The sequence below is a fragment of the Astatotilapia calliptera genome, chromosome 5 (assembly GCF_900246225.1).
Source record: "Astatotilapia calliptera chromosome 5, fAstCal1.2, whole genome shotgun sequence".
Taxonomy (NCBI): domain Eukaryota; kingdom Metazoa; phylum Chordata; class Actinopteri; order Cichliformes; family Cichlidae; genus Astatotilapia; species Astatotilapia calliptera.
Window position 1 is genome coordinate 23,301,407 of NC_039306.1, and position 25,245 is coordinate 23,326,651.

The window sequence follows — 25,245 nt, forward strand, 5'->3', positions numbered from 1 at the left end:
AAAGTAATTATTTTCCTGTACAAATCGTTGGTTGTCACAATAAAAATTGTCAGTTAAATACATCATATAGGAGACACACAGTGATATTTGAGAAGTGAAATGCAGTTCACTGGATTTACAGAAAGTGCAATAACTTTAAACTAAATGAAGCAGGTGCATAAATTGGCAACACAAAAAAAGAGGAATAACATAAATATGTAGTGTATATCAATGTGTGTGTCTCCTATATGATATATGTAAGTAACATTTTTTACTGTAACAGCGATTCATACAGGAAAATAATGACTGTGAACCTTCACAGACACTAATAATAAGGTTGCCCAAACTTTTGCACCACACTGTATATAGGAACATAGTGAAGACAAGTTGCAGAGTAAAAAGAGGTTAGTTTATTTTGGAATAGAGCTCCATTCATTAAGAAAATGTTAAAAAGACAGGAACACTCTTTAGAGGTTTGTGGGTGGCTCTTAAAAGAGCCGTTGTGGGGAAGTCGTTCAGACTTCAAACAGGCTACTCCTTTGGTTGCCAAGACACAGCTCCCTCTGCCGAGAAGTGAGCCATGAACTTCTCCCTCACCAGGACAGCCTCTCTGGAGGAGTTGTTTGCTGCCACACGACCCAGGCCTTGCAACGGCTCCACCACAGCAGGCGCCACACCTCCCACAGCAGGTGCCCCTCTCTCGTCCACACAGCGCAGAAAGTTGTGGAGAACACACGTTGCCTTCACACACTTCTCGGCAATTTCAGGACGGAGCTCCATGGCGCGCCGATACAACCTCCACTGTGAGGAGAGGATACCGAAGGCACCCTCCACTATCATCCTGGCCCTGGAAAGGCGATAATTAAAGACCCTCTTCTGTAAAGGGAGGAGGCGTCCAGGGAAAGGTCTCATGAGCTCACGCCGCAGCGGGAACGCTTCATCAGCCACAAAGACGTGGGGCTGGGCTCCACGGTGTTCTCCACCAGGTAGAGGCTGGTCTGGAGGCAGATGGAGAGTCCCAGCCCGAAGAGCCTGACCAAAGGTGGAGTTGGCCAGGATACCACCGTCGCTGGTCCTCCCGTACCCCCCAACATCAATGACGCGGAAGCGATGCTCTGCATCCACAACCGCAAGGAGAACAATGGAAAAAGTTCCCTTGTAGTTGTGGAACATGGATCCTGAGTTGGGGGGTGCCTTCGTCTGGACGTGCTTCCCATCCAGAGCTCCACAGCAGAGAGGGAAGTTCCAGCGCTCCTGGAATCCCTCTGCAATGGACCGCCAGTCTTGAGTTGAAGGCACAGCCATGAAATCGTCCACTAGACAGTCCCAGATGGCCGTCGCTACCTGGGGGATGATCTGGCTCACCGTGGACACACCGACTCGAAAACTGAACGCGATGGTCCTGAAGGAGTCCCCGGTGGCAAGGAACCTGGACAACAGTGTTCAAAATGAGTATTATGTGTACTTCAGTTACAAAATACATTATAGAAATTACAAAACATGAATCTTGCATAGAAAATTTTGTAAATATAAGGATAATTACATGATATATATTTGGTATAATCTGGAACAATCTGCCGTGATTTTAAACAAATATTCAACTATCCCAGAATTAAACCAGGTCTAGATGTGAAAAGGAGTGAGTATCACTACAAAGGTTAACCCACATTGGTCCTAGTACAAGTTTGATATCAGCAAACACCGAGAGCATACCTATGACACCACAGCCATGCTATCATTCAAACACTGATAACAGCATAAATCGAATTAAATCGGGACCTGATGAGACCGTCAGTGTATCACTACAAATATTGTGAAGTCGTGTCGTACCAGTTTGCTATCGGTAAACACCGAGAGCATTCACTCTTAGCATAGCACATCCATGTTAGCAGTGTATAAATGGATGGTTTAGCATATATTAGCGCAGGTATCATTACAGGACTACCGTATTAAACACTTTTACTAACCTCAGGCAGATGGACAGGCGCTCTGCTGGTGGAATTGAGCGCCTGTAATTGGTGTCTAGGCGGGCAATTCTGGGACCGACGCGGGAAAGCAGGTCCTCAAACTGGCCGAGTGACAGGCGATGATATCGCTGGAATCTGCCGTCATCCAGGCGCAGCTCCTGTAGCAAATGGTGAAACTCACCAAACTGATCACGCGTCTCGAGGACCTGATGGACCCAGGTACGGCGAGGACGTCTCTTACGCCGCTGCTCTGCTCTCCACAGTAAATAAAGAAGGGAGACTCTCTCTTCAAGCGCTAGCTCGACAGCTGCCATCTTTCAAAGATACCGGTCTAGCACAACTTCCTCCCACATCCCTCCCACATTTCCGGTTCACGCGCGTGAAAATATGATATTTTGGGGCGCGAGCGATTTTTCTTGGACACGCGTAGAGGTCGCGAATGTGCAGGCGTCAAGTTAGGGGCGTTTTGGCGTTTTTTCACGCGCCCATCGCGTTCGGTGTGAACACACGGTAACAGTAAGTGAGCTGATGAGAAAAATCGATGAACACTGTAATCCCAAAGTTAATGAGACTGTCGAGAGATACAGATTTTTTGCACGCAATCAGGCTCCTGGAGAAAATATTGATAAATATGTTACGGACCTGAGAATGCTGGCGAGCACCTGCAACTTTGGACAATTAAAAGACTCACTGATCAGAGACAGGATCGTCTGTGGCACGAACAGCTCCGGTTGGAGGGAAAGGTTGCTCAGAGAAGAGAACCTCACATTAGACAGATGTCTAGATATTTGTAGAGCAATGGAGATTTCAAGAGAATACAACAAAACAATAGCGGGACAGGCTATAGAGGAACTGCATGCAGTAAAACAAAAAGAGAGAAAAAGACTGGATAAAGAGATACCATGCAGATTTTGTGGAAGAGCACATGAAAGACTCAAATCAAAATGCCCAGCATATGGAAAAAAATGCAAAAAATGTGGCAAAGAAAATCATTTTGCTATAGCATGCAGGAGTAAAAGCAGACAGAGTGAAAATGGAAAAAAGATCCACACAGTGACGGAGCAGGACTCGGATTCCTGTGAGGACATAATGACTGTCACAGCTATGACACAGACTGCAGTAGAAGTGAACCAGATCAAAGAATCAGACATGAAAAAACGAGAACAGCTGTTTGCAGGCATGATGATTGGCAACAGCCTGGTCAAGTTTCAAGTTGACTGTGGTGCAACCTGCAACGTTATTCCCATCAACTTGTTGAACCCGAACATCAAAATGGAGCACACAGACAAGGTTCTTGTGATGTACAATAAGTCAAAGCTGTGTCCATTAGGAAAGTGTAAGGTCAAGCTGACAAACCCAAGAAACAACAAAAAGTACAGAGTCGAGTTCCAAGTGGTAGAGGAGGATTGTAAAACACCTCTACTTGGGAGAACAGCTAGTGAAGCGATGAAGCTAATACAAGTTAATTATGATAACATCTGTGCTTTGAACAGCTCAGTGACAACAGCTCCATCAGAGAAAAACGCATGGTTGTTGGAAGAGATAAAGACTGAGTTTCAGGATGTGTTTACAGGAGATGGATGTTTGCAAGGTGAATATGAGCTGGAAATCGACACAACAGTGCAGCCCGTCAAACTGCCAAAACGCAGAGTCCCAGTGTCGATGATGAAACCACTGAAAGAGGAACTGATGAGCCTTGCAGACAGACAAATAATAGCACCAGTGGAAGGTAGTACTGATTGGATCAGTGGGATGGTGACAGTGCAGAAGCCAAATGGCAAACCCAGGATATGTATTGACCCAAGACCGCTTAACAAAGCTTTGAAGCGTAGTCACTTCCCGTTACCGACAATAGATGACATATTGCCAGATGTGTCAAAAGCGAAAGTTTTCACAGTTTGTGATGTGAAACATGGCTTTTGGCATGTGAAGCTTACAGAAGAGTCAAGCCATCTCACGACATTCACAACACCATTTGGTCGCTTTCGTTGGCTGAGAATGCCGATGGGGATCAGCCCAGCGCCAGAGGTCTTTCAGCGCAAACTGATGCAAGCGTTAGAGAACCTGCCAGGCACATACATCATTGCTGATGACATCCTGATCACTGGAAAAGGAGAGACGACTGAGTTGGCAGAAATGGATCATGACAGAAACCTGAGACTTTTCCTGGAACGCTGCAGAGAGAGAAACATCAAATTAAATGTGGAAAAACTCAAGCTTAGAAGACAGGAAGTACCATACATCGGACATCTACTCACAGCAGAGGGGCTGAGAGCAGACCCAGAGAAGGTACGGGCCATCACAGAGATGCCAGCACCAACTGACATAAAAGGGGTGCAGAGACTAGTTGGAATGGTCAACTATTTATCAAAGTTTTACAAGCATCTGTCAGACGACTGTGAGCCTCTCAGACAACTGACGCACAGAGATAGCCTATGGGAGTGGACAGACGTGCAGGAAGATGCATTTAAAAGACTGAAAGAAAAACTAACACAAGTCCCAGTTTTGAAATATTACAGCCCTGAAGAAGAGCTGACGCTGCAGTGTGATGCCAGCGAGACAGGACTGGGAGCAGCTCTGACTCAACATGGAAAACCAGTGGCATTTGCAAGTCGTGCATTGACGCTCACTGAACGAGGTTATGCACAAATTGAAAAGGAATGCTTAGCTATTGTGTTTGGGATGGAGAAATTCCACCAATATACATATGGTCGTCTTGTGAGAGTGCAATCAGACCACAAGCCACTCGAGAACATTATTAAAAAGCCACTGTTACATGCACCTAAGAGACTGCAAAGGATGCTATTAAGGGTGCAAAAATATGATATAACCATAACATATGTTCCAGGCCGGGACATGCTACTTGCTGATACGCTGAGTAGGGCCTACCTGCAGGATAGCATCAAAAGCCAGACAGAGTTGGAGACAGAATGTGTCAACATGGTGGACTATGTACCTGTTTCAACAGAAAGCATGGACAGAATACGAGCAGGGACAAGAACCGACCACACACTACAAATGCTGATGAAAACAATACAAAAGGGGTGGCCAGCCTGTAAGAAAGATGTACCTGTTGAAATAACCCAGTTCCAATCTTTGCAGGATGAACTGAGCACACAGGATGGATTGGTCTTCAAGGGAGAGAGAGTAGTGATTCCAGAAGCACTGCAGGCAGATATAACCCAGCGAATTCACTCAACACACATCGGCACAGAAGGGTGCCTCAGGAGAGCTAGAGACTGCGTCTACTGGCACGGTATGAACGACCACATCAAAAAGTACATCGCTACATGTGACATATGTCGGTCTGTGGATGCAAAACAACAGAAAGAGACACTAAAACCACACGAGCCGACCACTAGACCATGGACCAAAGTGGGGACAGATTTATTCAACTTTGAGGGTAGGGACTACCTAATAACTGTTGATTATTACTCCAACTTTTGGGAGATAGATTATCTACCTGATACCAAGTCGAGTACTGTGATTAGGAAACTAAAGGCTCATTTCGCACGTCAGGGAATCCCAAATATTGTTTTTTCTGACAACGGGCCCCAGTACAGCTCAACAGAGTTTGCCAACTTCAGCCGGAAATGGGAATTTTGACACCATACCTCATCACCTGGCTATCCGCAGAGCAACGGCAAAGCTGAGTCTGCCGTTAAAACTGCCAAACGACTCATGAAAAAGGCGAAATTGGCTGGACAGGATCCATATTTGGCCTTATTGGACCACAGAAACACCCCAACACAAGGTTTAACTACCAGCCCTGCACAGAGACTGTTAAGCAGGAGGACGAGGACACTTCTCCCAATAGGAGACAGATTGTTGCAACCCACAGTGACTGACAACAAGTTAGCACTGATGAAAAACAGAGAGAGACAAACAAAGTACTACAACAAGACAGCGAAGGACATGGACACATTAAACCCAGGGGACTTGGTGCGAGTCCAACCTTTTGAACCACACAACTTATGGACCAAGGCTAGAGTGTGTAACACTCTGGGAAACAGATCCTATGATGTGGAGTTGGACAACGGCAGAGTCCTCAGAAGGAATCGTCGCCATCTGAGGCGAGCTACGGAGGTCAAAAAAGACATGTCAGCACATCTCCAGCCTGAGGGGCAGAACATTACTGTGCCGACAAAGAGCAAAGAGAACACACAAAACAGCACTACCAGGTCAGGACGGGTAGTACAACAACCTGGATATTTGAAGGACTATGTATGCAATTAAGGGGTAATCTGTGAGTTATACGCTGTAATTTGTTTACTTGTCAGAGGAAAGACAAAAGAAAAAAAAAAAAGATCTGTGACGACATTTGAGTTATATGTTGTGATTTGTTTACTGGTTAGAGAACAGAGCAGAACATCTGTGATAATATTTTGAGTTATGGCTTTGTGATCTGTTTACTTGTTTGGAAGGAAAAAAAAATAAAAATAAGGAAATGAGAAACAAAACAGAAAAAATGAATAAAAGTAATACTAAAGGAAAATAGAAAGAAAGCTAAAAAAGTAAGTGGAAGAAAGAATTTTTATTTTTGAAGAAAATTGTGTCTAACAAAGAAATGTCATGTCTAAGTTTTGTTCCAGTTGCAAATTGAGTTCTCAACTTATGAATAGTTCATTGTCTTTGTAAAAGAAAAGGGATGTAGCAATGGGAATTGCATTTACCTGTGTGTTCCACCCGGGGTCTGGAGAGTGTAACACCGGAAGGTGAGAACCGGAGACTCATGACTGTTTGTTAAGAGTTTAATAAAAGTTTACCTCGGAGGAGGGAAAGTTCAACCGAGCATCTTGTGAAGTTTATAGAGAGAACAAGATGAAACAGTAAGCACTCATGCTTTGCAGGAAGTGTGGGCTTTAGTGGGCGACCAGTAGCTTTACAGCAAGGTCGCTACGGCTTTTCTACGCTACCCTTGTCATGATCCTGGGCCATGTTGGCCCAGCATTCTTAGTTTCATGTATTTTTGTATTTTGTTCCTTATTTGACTTCCCCTTGTGACTTTTACCCCCTGTGTGCCCCTCTGTGTATCTGTGAGCCCTCGTTTCCCCTCGTGTTTTATTCCATGTTTTCCCCAGCCCGTTACGTCTGTGCTCTCCCCGTGCTCCCTCTCTCCTCCTGTCTGCGCCTCTGTGTACTTCCTGTTTTACTTTGACAGTCTCCCGTCAGTATGCGTCATGTTGTGTTGCTCCTGCCCTGTCTCGTTACAATTATCTGTGTCAGCTGTGTTCCCCGTGTGCTCCCACCTCCCTCGTTAAACCTCTGTGTATTTATGTCTGCGTCTCCCTCTGTTCAGTGTCGCATTCTCCCTCATTCATGGCCGTGTGTTTCTCTGTGTGCTAGTGTGTTGCTTCCCAGTGTAGTTTCTTATCAGCTTGTTTCGCTGTTTCCCTCCAGCAATAAAGCTGTGTTTTGAGTTCATTCCTGCCTCTGTGAGCTTGCGTTTGGGTCCACTTCCTGCCTGCCACACAGCCGAATCATGACAACCCTACGCTAACAGAAGTGCTGCTGCTTTGCCTTTTACCATCTATTTCCGTTTGCGAGGGTTCTTTTTCCCTGCTGCTGCCAGCCTCTTAAGAGTGGACGTCGGCGTGGACAGCGGATAATTACACGTCAATTGACTGAATTGTTAAAATAAAGTAGTCGGGCCGACGGCAATTTGGAGTAATACAGCGACTCCGTCTGCTCCAGATTTAAGGTTTTATTTAGTTGGTATGTCTGTCTCTCTGTTTTGATTTGTAGTTTGGGATCACCAGTGGGTTCCTGCAGTTGGGCTAACCCCAGCATTTGCATATTAGTTTTTCTTGGAATATATTATAATTTTCTTTCTTTTATTCAGATGCGGAGGGCCTGACGTGGAGGAGACTGGGGTGCCTTGGTGGTGGGATCCTTTGAGTGTTACACACCTGCATTTTTAGTTTATTAGTATGAGCGTGTGATAGTGTGCTGCACTTGTGTATTGTTGAGTTTTCTTTTCTTTTTTCTTTTTTTTTTTTTTTTTTTTTTTTTTTTTTTTGTGTCCCGTTTGGATCTTTAGCCATCAGAATTGTTGTCTTAAGGCCAAGAAAGATGCCAAGCGGATTTATTTTACCAAGTGGATCATCATGGCCTTGCTATATTGGTCCATTTGATTGACCTTTATTATAATTATGAATTTATTTTATTTTCGGTTGCTACAAACGGGACAGACATGACTGGGGGATAGGACAGGGAGAAAAAATGAAAGAAAGAGAGGGAGAGAAAGAAAACCAAAGGGGAGAAGAGATGGTGAGAAGGGGGGGAAGAAAGAAAAAAAAACAAACAAAACACCTGGATCACCTGTATGGAGAAAAAAACCCAAGAGAAAGCAAACAAAAAAAGAGCAACATAATAAAAAAAAACAGCACCATCACAATAAACAGCACCATCACAATAAAGCTAGTGTGGTGAACACAAATGTGCTACCACATTTTGGTAAATTTTATTATTTTTAAGAAAAACATATGTCAGCAATTAAGACAATTATTATTTTACATTCATTACGTGTAGTCCATAACAATTGAGGAGAGTAAAAGTGAGAAATAATAAGCGGAAATGTGGACACTGTAGTCGTTCGCCCGCGGTTGCCTAGAGCGGACCAACTTCCTGTCCTCTCAGATGCAATTCGGGAAAAGACACGAGTGCTCCTGTGATTCTTTCTCTGAGACTCTACCTTTATTTTTACAGGTCAGTATCGTCTTAAAAATACAGTGTATGAGGGTTTTGTGCCTTGTTCTACTTCGGTGTTTACTGAGAGTTATGTTGACACCGCTGATGTAACCTTAAGTGGGGTTTAGTTGAAAATTACTGAAGCACGGCACCGCAGCGGTGGTAAAGCCGAGCCGCGCAGCCCCAGGTCTCGCGAGAGTTACCGCGAGTTATCGCGAGTTATCGCGAGAGTTACCGCGAGAGCTCGCCAGCCCGCGGGATGTATTTAAACTTGGTAAACTCCATTTAACAAGCAAATATGTGTGTGTGTGGTGCTCCAATTTAACTGTAAAGGCCCTGACATCAGATTATTCGAGATTAAAATATCTTATATACACTTTATGGTTCAAGTGATGTGGAAATGTTAAGAATAAGCTGAGAATGAATGTACATTTATGTTGTTACATTGCAAAGTAATACATCCAGGTGTGTTTTGTCTAATCTAGTAAGATTTATGCACTTACAGTGGGGCAAAAAAGTATTTAGTCAGCCACCGATTGTGCGAGTTCCCCCACTTAAAATGATGACAGAGGTCAGTAATTTGCACCAGAGGTACACTTCAACTGTGAGAGACAGAATGTGAAAAAAAAATCCATGAATTCACATGGTAGGATTTGTAAAGAATTTATTCATAAATCAGGGTGGAAAATAAGTATTTGGTCACCTCAAACAAGGAAAATCTCTGGCTCTCACAGACCTGTAACGTCTTCTGTAAGAAGCTTTTCTGTCCCCCACTCGTTACCTGTATGAATGGCACCTGTTTGAACTCATCATCTGTATAAAAGACACCTGTCCACAGCCTCAAACAGTCAGACTCCAAACTCCGCCATGGCCAAGACCAAAGAGCTTTCGAAGGACACCAGGAAAAGTATTGTAGACCTGCACCAGACTGGGAAGAGTGAATCTACAATAGGCAAGCAGCTTGGTGTGAAAAAATCAACTGTGGGAGCAATCATGAGAAAATGGAAGACATACAAGACCACTGATAATCTCCCTCGATCTGGGGCTCCACGCAAGATCTCATCCCGTGGGGTCAAAATGATCATGAGAACGGTGAGCAAAGATCCCAGAACCACACGGGGGGACCTGGTGAATGACCTGCAGAGAGCTGGGACCAAAGTAACAAAGGTCACCATCAGTAACACACTACAACGGCAGGGAATCAAATCCCGCAGTGCCAGACGTGTTCTGCTGCTGAAGCCAGTGCATGTCCAGGCCCGTCTGAAGTTTGCCAGAGAGCACATGGATGATACAGCAGAGGATTGGGAGAATGTCATGTGGTCAGATGAAACCAAAGTAGAACTTTTTGGTATAAACTCAACTCGTCGTGTTTGGAGGAAGACGAATACTGAGTTGCATCCCAAGAACACCATACCTACTGTGAAGCATGGGGGTGGAAACATCATGCTATGGGGCTGTTTTTCTGCCAAGGGGACAGGACGACTGATCCGTGTTAAGGACAGAATGAATGGGGCCATGTATCGTGAGATTTTGAGCCAAAACCTCCTTCCATCAGTGAGAACTTTGAAGATGAAACGGGGCTGGGTCTTCCAACATGACAATGATCCAAAACACACCGCCCGGGCAACAAAGGAGTGGCTCCGTAAGAAGCATTTGAAAGTCCTGGAGTGGCCTAGCCAGTCTCCAGACCTCAACCCCATAGAAAATCTGTGGCGGGAGTTGAAAGTCCGTGTTGCTCGGCGACAGCCCCAAAACATCACTGCTCTCGAGAAGATCTGCATGGAGGAATGGGCCAAAATACCAGCTACTGTGTGTGCAAACCTGGTAAAGACCTATAGTAAACGTTTGACCTCTGTTATTGCCAGCAAAGGTTATGTTACAAAGTATTGAGTGGTATTCTTGTTATTGACCAAATACTTATTTTCCACCCTGATTTACGAATAAATTCTTTACAAATCCTACCATGTGGATTCATGGATTTTTTTTTTTTTTTTTTTTTTTTTTTTTTTCACATTCTGTCTCTCACAGATGAAGTGTACCTCTGGTGCAAATTACTGACCTCTGTCATCATTTTAGGTGGGGGAACTCGCACAATCGGTGGCTGACTAAATACTTTTTTGCCCCACTGTATATCGGATTTGTGGATAAGCTATTTTGAGTTTGCCCTATATGTGAGAGAGCAATAAGACAGTTAAGGCATTATATGGTATCTGCACTGCTGATGTAAATGAGTGAAGGAATAGTGTGGTTAACAGTGTAAACTGGAGAAATGTAATGACCATAGATGCATATATTTGCCAAATGCCTTTTATTTACCTTTTACAGTTATTGAGCATATCTGACAAGTGAAAGCACTGGATGTAAATTATATTTGTTGATCTGAAATAAGAGATGCAATTCGGGAAAAGACACGAGTGCTCCTGTGATTTTTTTCTCTGAGACTCTACCTTTATTTTTACAGATTTGTATTCTTTTTGTTATTGTGGTCTTCACATCTGGGACCCGTAACACTAGCAGTAGATAACAGTAGATACTAAATATTAAACGATATTGTGCCGCACGCAAGATAGACAGCGCACAATGTGCTTTGAGGCAGCAGCCAAGAAAGCTGTAGTCCGCGTCTGTGAACACCCGTGTGTACACCTGTGTGCATACCTGTGTGGATCAGCATGCTTGTATTCCAAAGGTTTCTCCATGTAACGATCTGCTAGGGAGTGTGGGGAGCCATAGCCCCGTCCACCAGGGTATGAAGCAGGTATGGAGGAGATCCAGGCCCCAGATATCCAGAGGCCCCAGAATACAAGGACCCGAGGAGGACCACCAAAGGGGGGGGAACCGTGCCACCCTCCTGGGAAGAGCTGAGTAGAGCCCCAAACAAGGGGTCACCCCGCAGCTACGGAGCAAAGGCCAGAGGGGTTGCAGTGGCGTGCCCGCGGGCTCTGCCGGCAGCCAGCTGTGCCAGAGAGGACCGAGCTTCAGGCCCAGAGGCCTGAGGGCATCCCACCCCCCGGAAGGAGCCCAGCCGGGCCACAGGCGCCCGGCCCCGCCAATCGGCCACCAGGAGTGAGCCGGTACATACATGAGCGCCCAGCCCCAGACGACAAGGACCACCAACACACCAACGTCTGAGGGCATCAGCCACCGGCAGGGAGTGTGGTGAGGGGAGATAGGCCTCCGTACTTTAGAGGGCCTGAGATGTACCCAGAGAGGTTGAGTCTAAGACCCAACCTGACATATAGACACAGACGAACAGGCACACGCGGACACAAACGTGCATTCCCACCCCATATGCACAACCAAATACTCGGCACTCACCCAACGTGTAGACAGACACAAATAGACACTGCACAGACAGTCGCACGAGTTTTCTTTTCTTTTTGAGGAGTTTTTGTGCGCGGCATCCCCGCCCCTCCACCGGTAAGCCTTGGCTCTGAATTCTTTTTTAGAATATTTGTATATTGATATTTATGCTCGTGTTTTTATATGCTGGTTTAAATAATAATTTGTCTGTTTTTATTATTGAACCACGTCTCTGTGGTAAGTTCATTCCACAGTGTGGCGTGTTGATCGTTAAAGATCCTCCAGGTGCAGGGCCTTCTACGGTTCCGGGTATATTAGGGATGAATGTGATTCGGAAGTGTTACCATGAGCTTTTTGGGCAACATGGTGAAGCATTGTTTAGACTGGCCCCTAAACCCCTTGTGCATGCGCTGCAAAAGTGCCATGATGTTAGTATGAGAGCCCCATAGGATTTGTCTGGCCATGTGAGAGTGAGAGGTAAGCGAGCATGTTGCATTCCGGGTGGTGTAATGAAAATAGTGGCCGCCACCTGTTCTGAGCAATATTCAGGTGCCACAGTGTTATTTGAACCCAATGATGTTAACTTGCCTGCTGGACTTAAGCGTCCCCTGCATTGGTTCGAGTGGTTAGAGGTACTGTATACATACCAGTTGTTAACGTAGGGACCACAGCAGTTTTGCTTCATCCCAGGACCGTTATGGGGACCCTGGAGGATGTTCACGTGGTCAGTTTGCCTGCTGGTGTGACAGAAATACCCCTTAATGTAGCCACAATGGCATCTCACACCGCCACTCCTACTGTGCAGGATCAGCAGAGGAACAGGGACAGGTGAGGTCTCTCCTTAAGACATAGAGCTCGGTCTTTTCTGCTCATGACACTGACTTGGGTTGCACTAACTTGATCTCCCATGACATTCCGCTCTTAGATGATATCCCGGTGCGGCAGCGTTAGAGGCGCATCCCCCCCTTCGGAGTATGAGGTTGTGAAAGAGCATATTAACCAGTTACTAGGGGCTAAGGTGATTAGAGAGAGTAGCAGCCCCTATGCTTCTCCCATTGTGCTTTTTAAGAAAAAGGCTACAATCAGGTCCCAGTTAGGGAAGACGATAGGCCCAAGACTGCGTTCTGTACTCCCTTTGGCCTATTTGAGTGGAACCGAATGCCACATAAGTATAACAGCCCTGTCACGGCGGGGTGCGCCGGTGTGTTTTTTGAAACAGGACCCAAAAGCAGATGTGGACGAGGAGTTGCAGGTTTAAACAGAAAGCGATCCTTTATTTGGATGATAGCACGAGTTAAACATGGAACCCTAAGCAAACTAAAAAACACTAAGAAACAAATACTATGAAGTTCTATGACTATAACAATGACTAAGATAATGGTGGAGATAACAGACGACCTGACAACAACATTCAGAAAACAGAGGACTTAAATACACACATGAGGTGATCAGGGGAAGTGGAGACACATGAGAACACAGCTGACTCGAATGAAACATAATGACAATACAGGGGAGAGTAACACTAACTACAATGAACAAAGAACACCAGACTCTTACAAAATAAACCAGGAAACACGGAGGCATAGACATGGAGATAAAACATGACATGAACTTAACATAACCACATAGACATGAAACATAGACGCAGGAACCAGGGAGACCGGGTACAAGGGGAGATGACAGAAATAACTAAGAAATAAGGTCTGAACAGCAACGTAGAAATGAACTAGATTGAAAATGAATACAAAAATACATAAAACTCAAACACTGGGTCACACGACCCAGTACCGTGACAAGCCCTTTGTTTAGGTGGACCGCTGCGCTCCTAGCACCAGCTGTGGGAAATCTTCACAAGGTCACTTTTGGGCCACACACACAGACAAGGTATTCTTTGTTCACATATATGTCTGTGTAACACGCCATAATGAATTTATGCATATTCATGTACCTTAATAAAGAGCAGTGTTACGAGGAAGCAGACGAGAGCAACTGGGGTCAAGCGAAGGAACGGCGCTGTCACTGTTCTCTCTCTCTCGTGCACGAGATCAAAGAGCTCTGGTTGGTGTCCAATGCTTTTTGCTGTTGTAGTAGGATTGTCTCGTTCCAGCGAGACAGAACCATCATTGGTCATCAAATATAACATTTTCAGAAGATAAATGAAGTGTTTTGTAATGTTCCTGTGAACGGGCCCTGGTTTTGACGTTACATCATTTGAAACATACAGCAGACATACGAGACCAATAAAATACATTATTACTACCAGTCAGATGTTGTTTGTAGGGTTCTGACCCACATGCATGGAAATGGTTTGGCCTCATGTATTATTGTTCAATAATACTAATGGTTTTGCTAATGCTAAGTGCAAAAATAATAAAGCTTACTACTTAATTGTCATACATCTAATTGGGGATATTAGTTATTTTGTTTCACTAACACTTTTGCCTAACACAGTCAATGGTTCATTTCCTGCCAGGGACACATATTCCCTTTGGGGTTGTGTCAGGAGGGTCAAATCAAACACGTGGAGCTGCCCACTGTGGCGACCCCTTCTGAAAGTAGTTGTCGCTCTCTCCTTCTTGCTGTGCGCCTTCCTAACATCAAACCAGTTTGAACATGTTGGTGTTCATATTGTGCATGTTGAAAAACATGGAGATGAAAGAGAAAAACAAAACATATGCAAGGACCATGAGCGCAAAGCATGAAGATGAAGATTTTGGCCATTCGTTTTTCACCAGAATCTTTATTAACACAAGTATCTGCACTTCTGAGCGAACAACTTGTGTATGTTTGTCTTCTGAGGTTATTATTATAACTATTGTTTTAAGTTGGCTGTACTTCCAGGTTACCTTGTTTCTTGTCCATTTTCACTCAACTATCAACTAAACACTTAGCTCAGTATGGGTACACCTAAAACCTTATTCCACTTGCCAGATTGTCTCTGTGTCTGCAGTTATTCTGCATTACAACCTTTTTGGTGTTGTTTATTCTTTAAGAACATTAAAAATGTAAAACCTTTTTGTTCGCCCCTCATTTTTGCCTTTTTTTCCTGCTCCCTGTCTGCTCTCATCACCTTGCTGGCTTGCTGCCTGTGACCCCTGCTTTGTGTATGCTGGATTATGGAGTTTGACAGAGATGCCAGAATAACAGTGGAACTTTGTGTCATATCCAAAGGTCAAATGTAATTATCAAGCCAACAAGTTCTATACATTCTGTTCATTCTTTAGACTTAGACAAGCTTCTTTCCACAGGTTTTATGAGTCAAAGGAGTTAAACAAGTGGAGATGGTTAATGAATTATTTGTGTTTGCCAGGGCAACAGATTTTACTCAGATAATCCAGTCTTTACTATATAGTTTGCTACAAAAGAAAGAGATTATGAACAAATGCGCATTATCTCTATGTATCTTACTTTTGGGAGCATTCACATGCTTCAGGTTCAGGTAGTCAAGCTGAACATGAGGTGCTAACACTCTTACCTCTTGTTCACTTTGAATGGTGTGACATTGTGCTTTACAAGACCAAATTATGGATTCTTTTCTTGCATGCAGTGAAATGTTCAGCTTTTTAAATAGTAAGGCAGTTGCCAGTCAGTCAAATCATGGTTATTCAAATATTCCAAAGGTGCTGTGAGCCAATTAAATCACTACAGAGAACGATTCTGATGGAGTGAGGTCATTGCTTGTGCAGCCTGTTATTTGGCATCAAAATGCAGCCGTTAAAAGTTGATCATTATGGTGAGTAATCGCCCTATTTTATAAGGACAAAGTTAGGTTACTGGCTTGGCTAATGCTAATTTCTAATCAGAGATCTGTTAACTTGCTTTGTGAGTGACTGCTTGTTGTCAGTGGCCATGCTAGTACCCCAAATGTCTTTTTTGCAAACTGTCAAATTGTGGAAGAACTGTAAATCCTCCTATAGTGATTTATAGCTGTGCATGGGTACAGTAGCAGTAGCAACATCTCTGCTTCAAATTCAACATTTGTCTTCTGTTTCTGCTTCTCTCTCTTCTCATGTTTTTTTTACAGGGAGTGCAGAATTATTAGGCAAATGAGTATTTTGTCCACTTCATCCTCTTCATGCATGTTGTCTTACTCCAAGCTGTATAGGCTCGAAAGCCTACTACCAACTAAGCATATTAGGTGATGTGCATCGCTGTAATGAGAAGGGGTGTGGTCTAATGACATCAACACCCTATATCAGGTGTGCATAATTATTAGGCAACGTCCTTTCCTTTGGAAAAATGGGTCAAAAGAAGGACTTGACAGGCTCAGAAAAGTCAAAAATAGTGAGATATCTTGCAGAGGGATGCAGCAGTCTCAAAATTGCAAAGCTTCTGAAGCGTGATCATCGAACAATCAAGCGTTTCATTCAAAATAGTCAACAGGGTCGCAAGAAGCGTGTGGTTTTGAATGTCAGAAATGTATATTTGTGAATGTGGAGATGTTATATTGGTTTCACTGGTAAAAATAAATAATTGAAATGGGTATATATGTTTTTTGTTAAGTAGCCTAATAATTATGCACAGTAATAGTCACCTGCACACACAGATATCCCCCTAAAATAGCTCAAACTAAAAACTACTTCCAAAAACATTCAGCTTTGATATTAATGAGTTTTTTGGGTTCATTGAGAACATGGTTGTTGTTCAATAATAAAATTATTCCTCAAAAATACAACTTGCCTAATAATTCTGCACTCCCTGTAATTCTGCACTCCCTGTATGACGTAAAGGCATAAAGTTCCCAACAATTCTTATGAAATGTCCTCGAAATTACTCAGTACTCAGGAAGAAACAGGAAGTGAGCCACATGTTGTCATTACTACTCTCCACCATAACTATACACAAATCCTTCTTTTATTGAAAGCAGAGCTTGTGAGTTTAAAGCTGTGAGCAAACAGTATTATTGCCCAGTGGCAGTTACTCAGACAGTGTGAGACCTTTAGTTGTTCTCTTTTCTCATTGTACCTGTTTGCAGTGGTCTGTACCTGAGTTCTCTGCTATTTTGGTCACTGACCCTTAGCCACAAGTTAACCACAGAAGTCATTTGATATACATTTTACTGTGATGATGATCCTGTGGTGTTTGTCCACAGACTACAGTGGAAAAACATCCTAAATTTAGACATTATGTGTCCTCTGACCATCCCACATCTGGTGAGCTGACGCTTAGAGGGTTAGGCCCTGATGCAACAGCACGTCATCGTTAACATTATCAGCATTACAAGTCCATCCCAGAAAAATATTCATTTGTAACATAGCAGACATAATAAATGTAAAAAGAAAAACATACACTTAAATTGCAATGGAAGGCTATTAAGATAGAGCTAAAAGGAACTAAAGAGAAACGTGAGAAGAAAGAAGAGTCTTAGTTTCCCTCTCGAGTAAAGCCAACCAGCCTGATAAATATCTCTATAGCCATGAGAAAATCGCCTTAGCTGTTTAGAGGAGCAATTAGTCTCAAGAATTCGGGTTAATGAGGTACAATTAAAAAAAAATATAAATATTTTAAGGAATCCAATGACTCTTCTTTGTGCCAGTATCCCCTTAAGAGCTTTCCTCAGTGTTATATTGGGCAGCTTCAGAGTTTTGACTCCTTGTGGTTTCTCAAGGAAACTGGTTTCTGTGGGCACCTTGGGTTAAAAGTGTAAATAAGCTATAAATGAAACACCTCTTTATCCTGTCTATTACTATGTAGAAACCTTGCATCAGGCCCTAAAAACCCTCACTGGTGACTGATACTCGCTTCATGCTCATGTCTGTTATTAAACCTTTGAAATAAGTATGAATTTAACATTGAGAGATAAGATCAACATAAACTTTAATTCAAAGACTTCAAAGACACTTTTCAGCCACGTTTGAAATTGCAGGAGGAAATGCGAGAGAGACCTTGAAGTGGCTCGACCCCAGCGTCCCGGATCTAACTTAAGTGCTAGGTAAATTATTTTAATCCCCCAAAGTTCCTGCTCCGGGTAGTAATTTTCAAAGAGCACAAACTTTGCAGGTGGAGCTTGCAGGAATAAAGCTTCTTTGATTGGTTGAGTGTCTATTTACTGTGTTCCTCTCTATTCAATTACTGAGGAAGTTTGTTATAGCAATATGTGACAACTCAGCAGCCTGTTATCTCAAATAAAATGTATCCTGTAAATGAAACACTATTTAAAAACAACACTTAAAGCACCGTGAAACAGTGAAGTGAATATAACTGATCAAGTCTGGGAAACCTTGAGTTTTTATTATTTAAGTTGTTATAAGGAACCATTTGAGGAATAGCTACAAAAACTTTCTCCTCGGATCCCAGATCAAAGAGAGACAGTTCATACTTTTGACTGATCACCTCAGTATTGCATTTCATCACTGGCTGATCAATATAGGACAAAAATGACACAGATCTTTATTAACTTTATTTATTCTGCAATGGGTTCATGAACAAAAACCCTTTGTCAGGATAATAATTAATCCATGCAATGTTTACATAGATCCTAATTCACAGACCACGAGCCCCACGCATGTCTGATTTACTACAGTACGATATCCATATTATTCTTTTCTCATGGAACAGAGACATTTTCTGTTTCTCTAAGAAAATTTCACTGTGCAAAAAGACGATCTTAAACAGAATCAAGCTGTCACAGCATTTTTCTCTCAGAAAGATAAACTAATATAACCAAGTGCAATAACATATTCTCATGCAGTAGACACCATAATAATGTTTTAGTATTCTACATATGATCTATATTTGAAATTATATATTTCACAGTATACAAACCGTTATTTAGCACCTTATTATACAAAGCAATAAAACACATGGAGGAAGTCCCGAAAAGTTGATTCTATTCATCTGGACGTAGCGTCCCCAACCTTATAAACAGGTTGGTGACGCTACGTCCAGATGAGACTGAAGAAGTCACTTGAATGAGTGACAAAATGTTTCTCCCACTAAAAATGCTACGTCCACATGAACAAAATCAACTTTTTGAGATTTCCCTACATGGATGATTGCGCATGCATTAAGACACGTGGAGGAAGAATCATTACAGCACAGTATGCTGTAAATAGGATGAAGGTCAGAGAACCATTCCTGAATTTCATTCAGGTTCTGTTGTTTTTTTGTGATTAAAGGCTCATTTATGGTGTTTTATCCTTGTAAATCTGAAATTTCAATACACGAGAAAAAACAGGCTTTCATTCTTTCTTTCTTTCTTTCTTAACTGGAGGAATTTCTAGTAAAGCTCACAGTGATGCTCTCTGCAATCACTAATAACTAACTCACTACCTGCTGTAGATATCAACTTATATCTGCTGTAACCTGTTTTTTTTTTAAAAATAGTCCTGCTGTAGGTGCATGTGGTGAACTGAGCCACAGACTGCGTTGTGCACATGCTTAGATCTCAATGTCGAGAACCTGGCGCAGACAATGGCTCACGTCGGTGGGGATGTCCACAAGACTGAGCTCGTTTCCATCCAGTCGCACCATTAAGAGTCTGGAGAAATTTGTCACGTCCACAACACTGCAGAAGCTACCCACAGTAAACTCTACAGGCAAGAGAAAGAGTGGAGACAGCGATGAGTTCACTTTCATGCAAAACTGTAAAATGGCAGTATAACTGTATAAATCACCCCAGGAAAAGACATGTCCAACATCTCATTTCTCAAAATCCAGCAAACAACTTTTTGTTCTCGTTTAATCTAAGTGGCAGTACATATACGATCATGAACTTTCTTATTACGAAATCAACAAAACTGGCTTAAAGGTAGAAAACTGCATGGTAATGTAGAGCATGACGATTAAAAAAATGATTTCTTCAAAGAAACTCTCACCTTTGATCTGATTGGCTTGCAGGTAAAGGTATTGCAGCGTGGTGCTAACTGAAGGAATTCTCTCCAGTTTGTTGAAGCTCAGGTCCAGCTCCACCAGCCCAGACACGTTAAACGTGTTAGCGGGGATGCCTTTATTTGTTAGCAGGTTATGCGACATCCTAAAATACTGTAGCTGAGAGAAGAGGCTCAGGAATCCCTCAGGTATAGAGTCGATGGCATTGTACTCCAGGTAGAGCTGATGCAGGTATGCAGGGAGCGGAGCTGGGACCTGGGACAGTGACACAACATCTCTGAACGAGATTACCTTGGTTGCTTAATAATGCATTTAGAAAAAAACAGATAAACAATTACCTTTGTCAACTTGTTGCTACTGAGGTCAAGCAGTGTGAGGGAGTTCAGCCCCTTCAGTGATGAGCCCACCTCTGAGAGAGCATTATCATGAAGGTACAGGATAGTGAGGTTATCCATTCCCTCTAGGTCTGCAGGTGACACCTAGGTAAAAGTGGCAATAGCCGTAAAGCATATCGTAATGTCTCAACTGATGTTGGACTAAAACAGGAGGGCTGTGAATGTGAATTTTTGAAGATTTACCTTCTCAATCATGTTGTTATCCATTCTCAGGTCTCTCAGGCAGAGGGGAAGGTTTGAAGGAATGCTGGTCAAATTATTGTATTGTAGATATAAACGCTCAAGTTCCCCCAGCTTCACAAATGCCTGCAAAGTGATCAAGATGAGCAGGTATAAAACCCAAAAAGAAAAATCATCCTAAATTATGTGGTGGTTTTACAATAAAAATGATGAAAGGGGCCTTTTCAGAGCACAGATGCATTATTGTCGGTTGTGCGTGATGTGTTTTTCAGTGTGTTTCACTGGAGAAAGAGACTTTATGCTGAGGGTTGTAGACCACAAGGTTTGTGGCTCTGATGTAGCAAGCTGCTGTCTGGTTTAGTGTGAGCATGTGCTCTGCTGATCACACTGCTTTACCCATACATGTTTCAAATTATAACAAGTTTATTATATGATGACAGAAAACTAACCACAATATTTATTCATGTTTTTTCCCCCTTTTGGTTTCTTCTTTTCTTTAAAAAAACAGGTAACACAGGAAATTAACTTGAGGATTAAGAACAGACAGCAATAAAAGAAAACCGACTCGGGCTGTTAGACACCTGTCAGCCATTGTACCGCTATTTATAGTGATGTGTGTCTGGATGTGCCTATGACTACGTGTTTACCTTCTTGCCAATTGATTCAGATGTCAGCTGGTTGAAATGCAACATAAGCCACACCAGATTGGTTGCATTGCTTAGAGCCGAGTCAGGCAAAGATGTGATGGCATTGTGTTGAAGATACAAGTATTTGATATGGGAGGGAATCGGTGGCACGGTGGTAAGGCCTCGCCCATTACAGTACATAGCAACGGGGAAGGAAGAGGGGCAGTCACACTCGTCAGGACACGCCGACACACTGTATGCTCTGTCTGCATACTGGGAGCCATAAAAGTATCCTTGGCTCTGCCAGTAATTTGTCCAGGAGTTCCATCCATGGCAGAGAACGAGGGGAATCAGGGCAGACAAAAGGAAAATCACCTGACGCATGATGGAAGGAAGTCACTCAAATCTTAACTGTAATGTAACACAGGGAGAACAGAGGGACATGCAGTGGTATTAAAAAGGCCAAAAAATAGAAAAAGTTATTCACAATCACCAAAATGTTCGAGATTTATAATCTTACAGATGTTTTAGAACGTTTTGAAATGCTCAAACATGTGAAATTTGACATTTAAAAGAACAAAAAAATCTTTCAGAAGTATAACTGCCAACTTTAACTAAATCTGATATTCTTCTGTCCTACTTAGGTTTAAGGTGCAGTGCAGGCATGGACTTCATTTGGAAATATTGCTGCCTGCAGGCAGTCACATTCTTACTGGTCTTAGTCCACAGGGAAACTCAGAAAAGCCTTTCCTGGCTTTCTTAAACCTTCCATGAATGCCAGTTTTGTAATATTCACTCTGTTACCTTAAAAATTAAGGTAAAACATTCAGTGATTATTTTTCCAAAATTATTCTACCCTTACTTCTCATTTAGCCTTGTATAAATCTCAATTTAAAAGAAAACAAAAAGATTTCACACACTTGCATGCACACACAAACACACACACCTACCCGATCAAAGGCACTGGCCCTCTTGTCCCCCGCTCTCTCTCTGAGTGAGTGTGCTCAGGACTGCAGGGTGCTCTGACACACACTGTATGAAAAGTATTTTCTCCCCTCCCTGCTCTCCGTTCCGTCATGCTAGCCCCCTCCACACCCGTCTGTCTGTTCTTGTGCTTTTGATTACTTCCACCCCCTTGTCCAGTTGCCCGCACCCCATTGCATTTGGTCGGGAATGGCCCACAGCCCACTCTGAAGCCTTTTTTCTCCCCCTCCAGTGTGAATGATGTGAGACGCAGTGGCTTTGAGGGATTGTTCCCATCTGCGAGCAGCACATTCAATCCCTCCGTTTCCTCATTTCGAGTGACCCCCTCTCTTTCTTCACAATAAAGGGTAGAAAAATAAAAGTCATACATAAGTGGCAATGATAAAATGATCCAACTTTGGTTCATATGGTGCAAATGCAAATACCTGTGAAAGACTAAAATGAGTAAGAACTTGATATTACATATACTTTAGCTGTAGCACTGCAAAGAAAGTGGAAGTTTTGTTATCGTAGTTTATTGCAGCTACAAACATAAAATCGCAGGTGTGCTGTTAGCAGGTGAGACACTCACCAGCCAACTGTGTAATTTGGAATAATGAAAAGCTGGATAATTGGTTGTGTTTTTTTCTTCTTGCTGCTTTTTTTAGGAGGTCATCATTACAGCTGGAATAACTCAAAGCAAGCATACCTTCATCAGCACACACCTGCGGGGTTTTTTATTGTGATCTGTGTGGGGAAACGATGCAGAGAAAGAAGTACAGCACAGGTCAGTTTTGTTGTAACAGTACACGGTAAAAACCTTGTTACGCCTTGCATGTGATTGTTTTGTTCTTTCGTAGTTGCTTCAGTGTGCTGACAAGTGTTTTTCCTGTGTTGTGTTGTAACGTGTAAGGCGTTGGTTTAAACATTATTAAACATAATAAGATAACCTTAAGACAGAACCTAGATGCCCTTCGACCTACATAAGTTTTGTTTCATTTTTTTTTTACATGGGTGGACCCAACTCTTTCTCGTCTACAACAAGCTTACATCTTGTAAAGGGTTAAATGAAACCATGTGTGACAGTCTCTTTATGTTGTCTGTCTGGTTTCAATGTGGGCCTCTTCCTGCTTCTCTATGGTCTCCAACTCAGCGTCCATAAGAACCAGTGTTTCTACTCATTTTCTGCCCTCTCGACATCTTTTCAATCATTGGTTATTCTGAACTTCTATCTCTTCTTTCTATCCCGCTTTTTCTCTCCTCCTTTGATGTAAGCTTGGAAGATCTATAATTTTTCACTAAAATATTATATTTACACATGGTGATGAAATCTCTGAGCTTTAACTATATGAAGGGAAAGATTTTTTGGAAACACATGAAAATATAAACAGTTAGGTCCAATATTTGTTGGGAGAAAGACAAAATATCTGTAGTTTTGCCTCTGCTCACCACCACACTGGATCGCACAGTCAACGTGCTTTCAGTTTTACTTTGGAGGGTTTTTCAGATGATTTGCATGAAGTTTTTTCTTGCAGCTTGCTTCAGGTCATTATCCATTTGCACTGTGGAGCTCTGTCCAATCAGTTTTGCAGAATTTGACGCAATCTGAGTTGAGAGTATAGCGTTGTATACTTCAAAATTATTCTGCTGCTTATATTAGCAGTCACATGAGCAATAAAAACTAGTGACCCAGTTCCACTGGTAGCTATATCGACGTTATAACGCTGCCTCCGCCATGTTTGACATATAATGTGGTATGATTTGGGTGATGAGCTATTATTTCCTTCTTCAGATTTTTCTCCTTCCATCATTCTGATAATGATCTTAATCATAGTCTCATCTGTCCATAGATTTGTTTGCAGAGCTATCCGGTTGTTCAGTCTGATGTCACTAGCAGTGTCTGGACCTAAACTCCGCTGCAGGTCCATATATCAAACGATCACTATGGCATTACTGAGAGTTGAAACTGTCTAAAGTCTTTCATCTTGAATAAAATGATCAGCGTTCTGCTCTACCAGGTGTAACAATTGAGTTTAACATCCGGGCATCCATGAAAACGAAATTTATGACATTTAACGGAGTTAGAAGTTAGCAGGGAGTTAGCTCGCTAGCTTCTATCTAAATACAATATAGCATGTCCTGACTGCGGGGTTTTGGAAACAAATTAAAAAGTACAGCTCTGTTATCACTTCCAGCATAAATGAAGACAGAAAACTAAAAAGCAGTGACGTTTGTAGGGTTACTGAAGTTGGGCTAGCTGGTATATAATGATGTGCTACGTGACCGCTAGCGACACAGCTATGTTAGCATAATATAAACAAGCTAACTTTTTTTCCCCACTCGATAAAAGTTAACGTGAGTGTTCTCGGTGGTCAGGAACAAATGTAATCGCATGGCAGGATGCTGTAAAAGGACCAAACTTCAGCCAGGAGAACAACTGAGATAATCCATCCATAATACAAGGTTAGTCATTCATATACTGCTGCATGGGCTGGGCTGTAGTTACATCCTAAGGTTTTAAAAACTGAGCTTAAATAAATGATTAGCAGTAATAAAAGCCGAGGGAGGTTAACAGTGATCACTGACTGTTTTAGGAGGTTTTTGAGATCAAATAGAAGAAAATACATAACATTAAACATGTTAACAACACAAAAGCCATATTAAACGCAGACTACTTTAGGCCCGGAAGTAGGATTCGTCGTGTCATCACTGAACAACCGGATTGGTTGTCCTAAAAGTCGCTAGAAGTCGCTAAATGACGTCATCGCCTAATTTGCATAATTGGTCATGCTAATGTACCTGTAATCTATGTTGTTGGAGAGAGAAATAACCTCGTGGAAGAGACATAAAGTGAGTAAAAAACGTCCTAAATGCATTTAGAGTTTATTTAGAACTACAAATTAAATTTCTTTTAGCAATTATTGTTTTTTTTAATGTCACAATTCCAACCCTGCTCCTTTACCTGGGCTTGGACCGGCAAAAGTGACCCGAAATAGGCACTCTGGTGGAGTTACTTTGTGTGTGTGTTTATAAGTAGTTCTAAACCTTGTGATCCACAAAACAGCATAAGAGTAGAAGAAGAACTGACTGCGTTACAGCACCCGCTGCTTGTTGAGAGTAAAAGCGATACGCGCTTTCACGTCTTTTTTTAGCGACTTTTTTTTAGAGAAAAAGTCGCTAAGGGGTCTGAAAACTCGCTAAATATAGCGACAAAGTCGCTAAGTTGGCAACACTGTGGTGCATGGGCTGGGCTGTAGTTACATCCTAAGGTTTTAAAAACTGAGCTTAAATAAATGATTAGCGGTAATAAAAGCC

General features: G+C 42.5%; 4 protein-coding genes across 6 annotated transcripts in view; 2 read left to right on the plus strand and 2 right to left on the minus strand.

Moving 5' to 3' along the window:
- LOC113022661 (lumican) overlaps positions 1 to 25,245 on the plus strand; it is a 38,687-nt gene that overhangs the window by 1,866 nt on the left and 11,576 nt on the right. For 2 of the 3 annotated variants that reach the window (XM_026168286.1, XM_026168289.1), the window contains one exon: positions 22,599 to 22,717. In XM_026168286.1, the coding sequence (XP_026024071.1) occupies positions 22,693 to 22,717 (25 nt within the window). In that variant the 5' untranslated portion in view covers positions 22,599 to 22,692. Of the gene's footprint in view, positions 1 to 8,347; positions 8,655 to 22,598; positions 22,718 to 25,245 lie in introns of those variants that run through there. The other variant, XM_026168287.1, reaches the window with a different exon arrangement.
- LOC113022050 (protein ANTAGONIST OF LIKE HETEROCHROMATIN PROTEIN 1-like) lies at positions 284 to 2,260 on the minus strand. The gene is made up of 3 exons (XM_026167034.1): positions 2,252 to 2,260; positions 1,947 to 2,152; positions 284 to 1,408 (listed from the first exon to the last, which is right to left on the minus strand). The coding sequence occupies exons 1-3, from the start codon at positions 2,258 to 2,260 to the stop codon at positions 511 to 513; spliced, it is 1,113 nt and encodes a 370-aa protein (XP_026022819.1). The 3' UTR covers positions 284 to 510.
- Positions 3,036 to 5,552, plus strand: LOC113022052 (uncharacterized protein K02A2.6-like). Its single transcript, XM_026167037.1, has one exon. The coding sequence runs from the start codon at positions 3,036 to 3,038 to the stop codon at positions 5,550 to 5,552; it is 2,517 nt and encodes an 838-aa protein (XP_026022822.1).
- Positions 18,861 to 22,211, minus strand: fmoda (fibromodulin a). Its single transcript, XM_026168292.1, has 6 exons — positions 21,918 to 22,211; positions 20,989 to 21,378; positions 20,345 to 20,467; positions 20,105 to 20,245; positions 19,754 to 20,021; positions 18,861 to 19,468 (listed from the first exon to the last, which is right to left on the minus strand). Exons 2-6 carry the CDS (start codon positions 21,349 to 21,351, stop codon positions 19,317 to 19,319), a joined length of 1,047 nt encoding a protein of 348 aa, XP_026024077.1. The 5' UTR covers positions 21,352 to 21,378; positions 21,918 to 22,211; the 3' UTR covers positions 18,861 to 19,316.

Coding starts and splice junctions, on each gene's coding strand:
- LOC113022050 (XM_026167034.1), bottom strand. Junction 1,409..1,946: donor CGCCTGTCCATCTGCCTGAG/GTTAGTAAAAGT, acceptor ACTGTTGTCCAG/GTTCCTTGCCACCGGGGACT.
- fmoda (XM_026168292.1), bottom strand. CDS start 21,351: ATGCGTCAGGTGATTTTCCTTTTGTCTGCCCTGATTCCCCTCGTTCTC. Junction 20,246..20,344: donor ATAACAACATGATTGAGAAG/GTAAATCTTCAA, acceptor ACTTTTACCTAG/GTGTCACCTGCAGACCTAGA. Junction 19,469..19,753: donor GCAAGCCAATCAGATCAAAG/GTGAGAGTTTCT, acceptor TCTTGCCTGTAG/AGTTTACTGTGGGTAGCTTC.
- LOC113022052 (XM_026167037.1), top strand. CDS start 3,036: ATGACTGTCACAGCTATGACACAGACTGCAGTAGAAGTGAACCAGATC.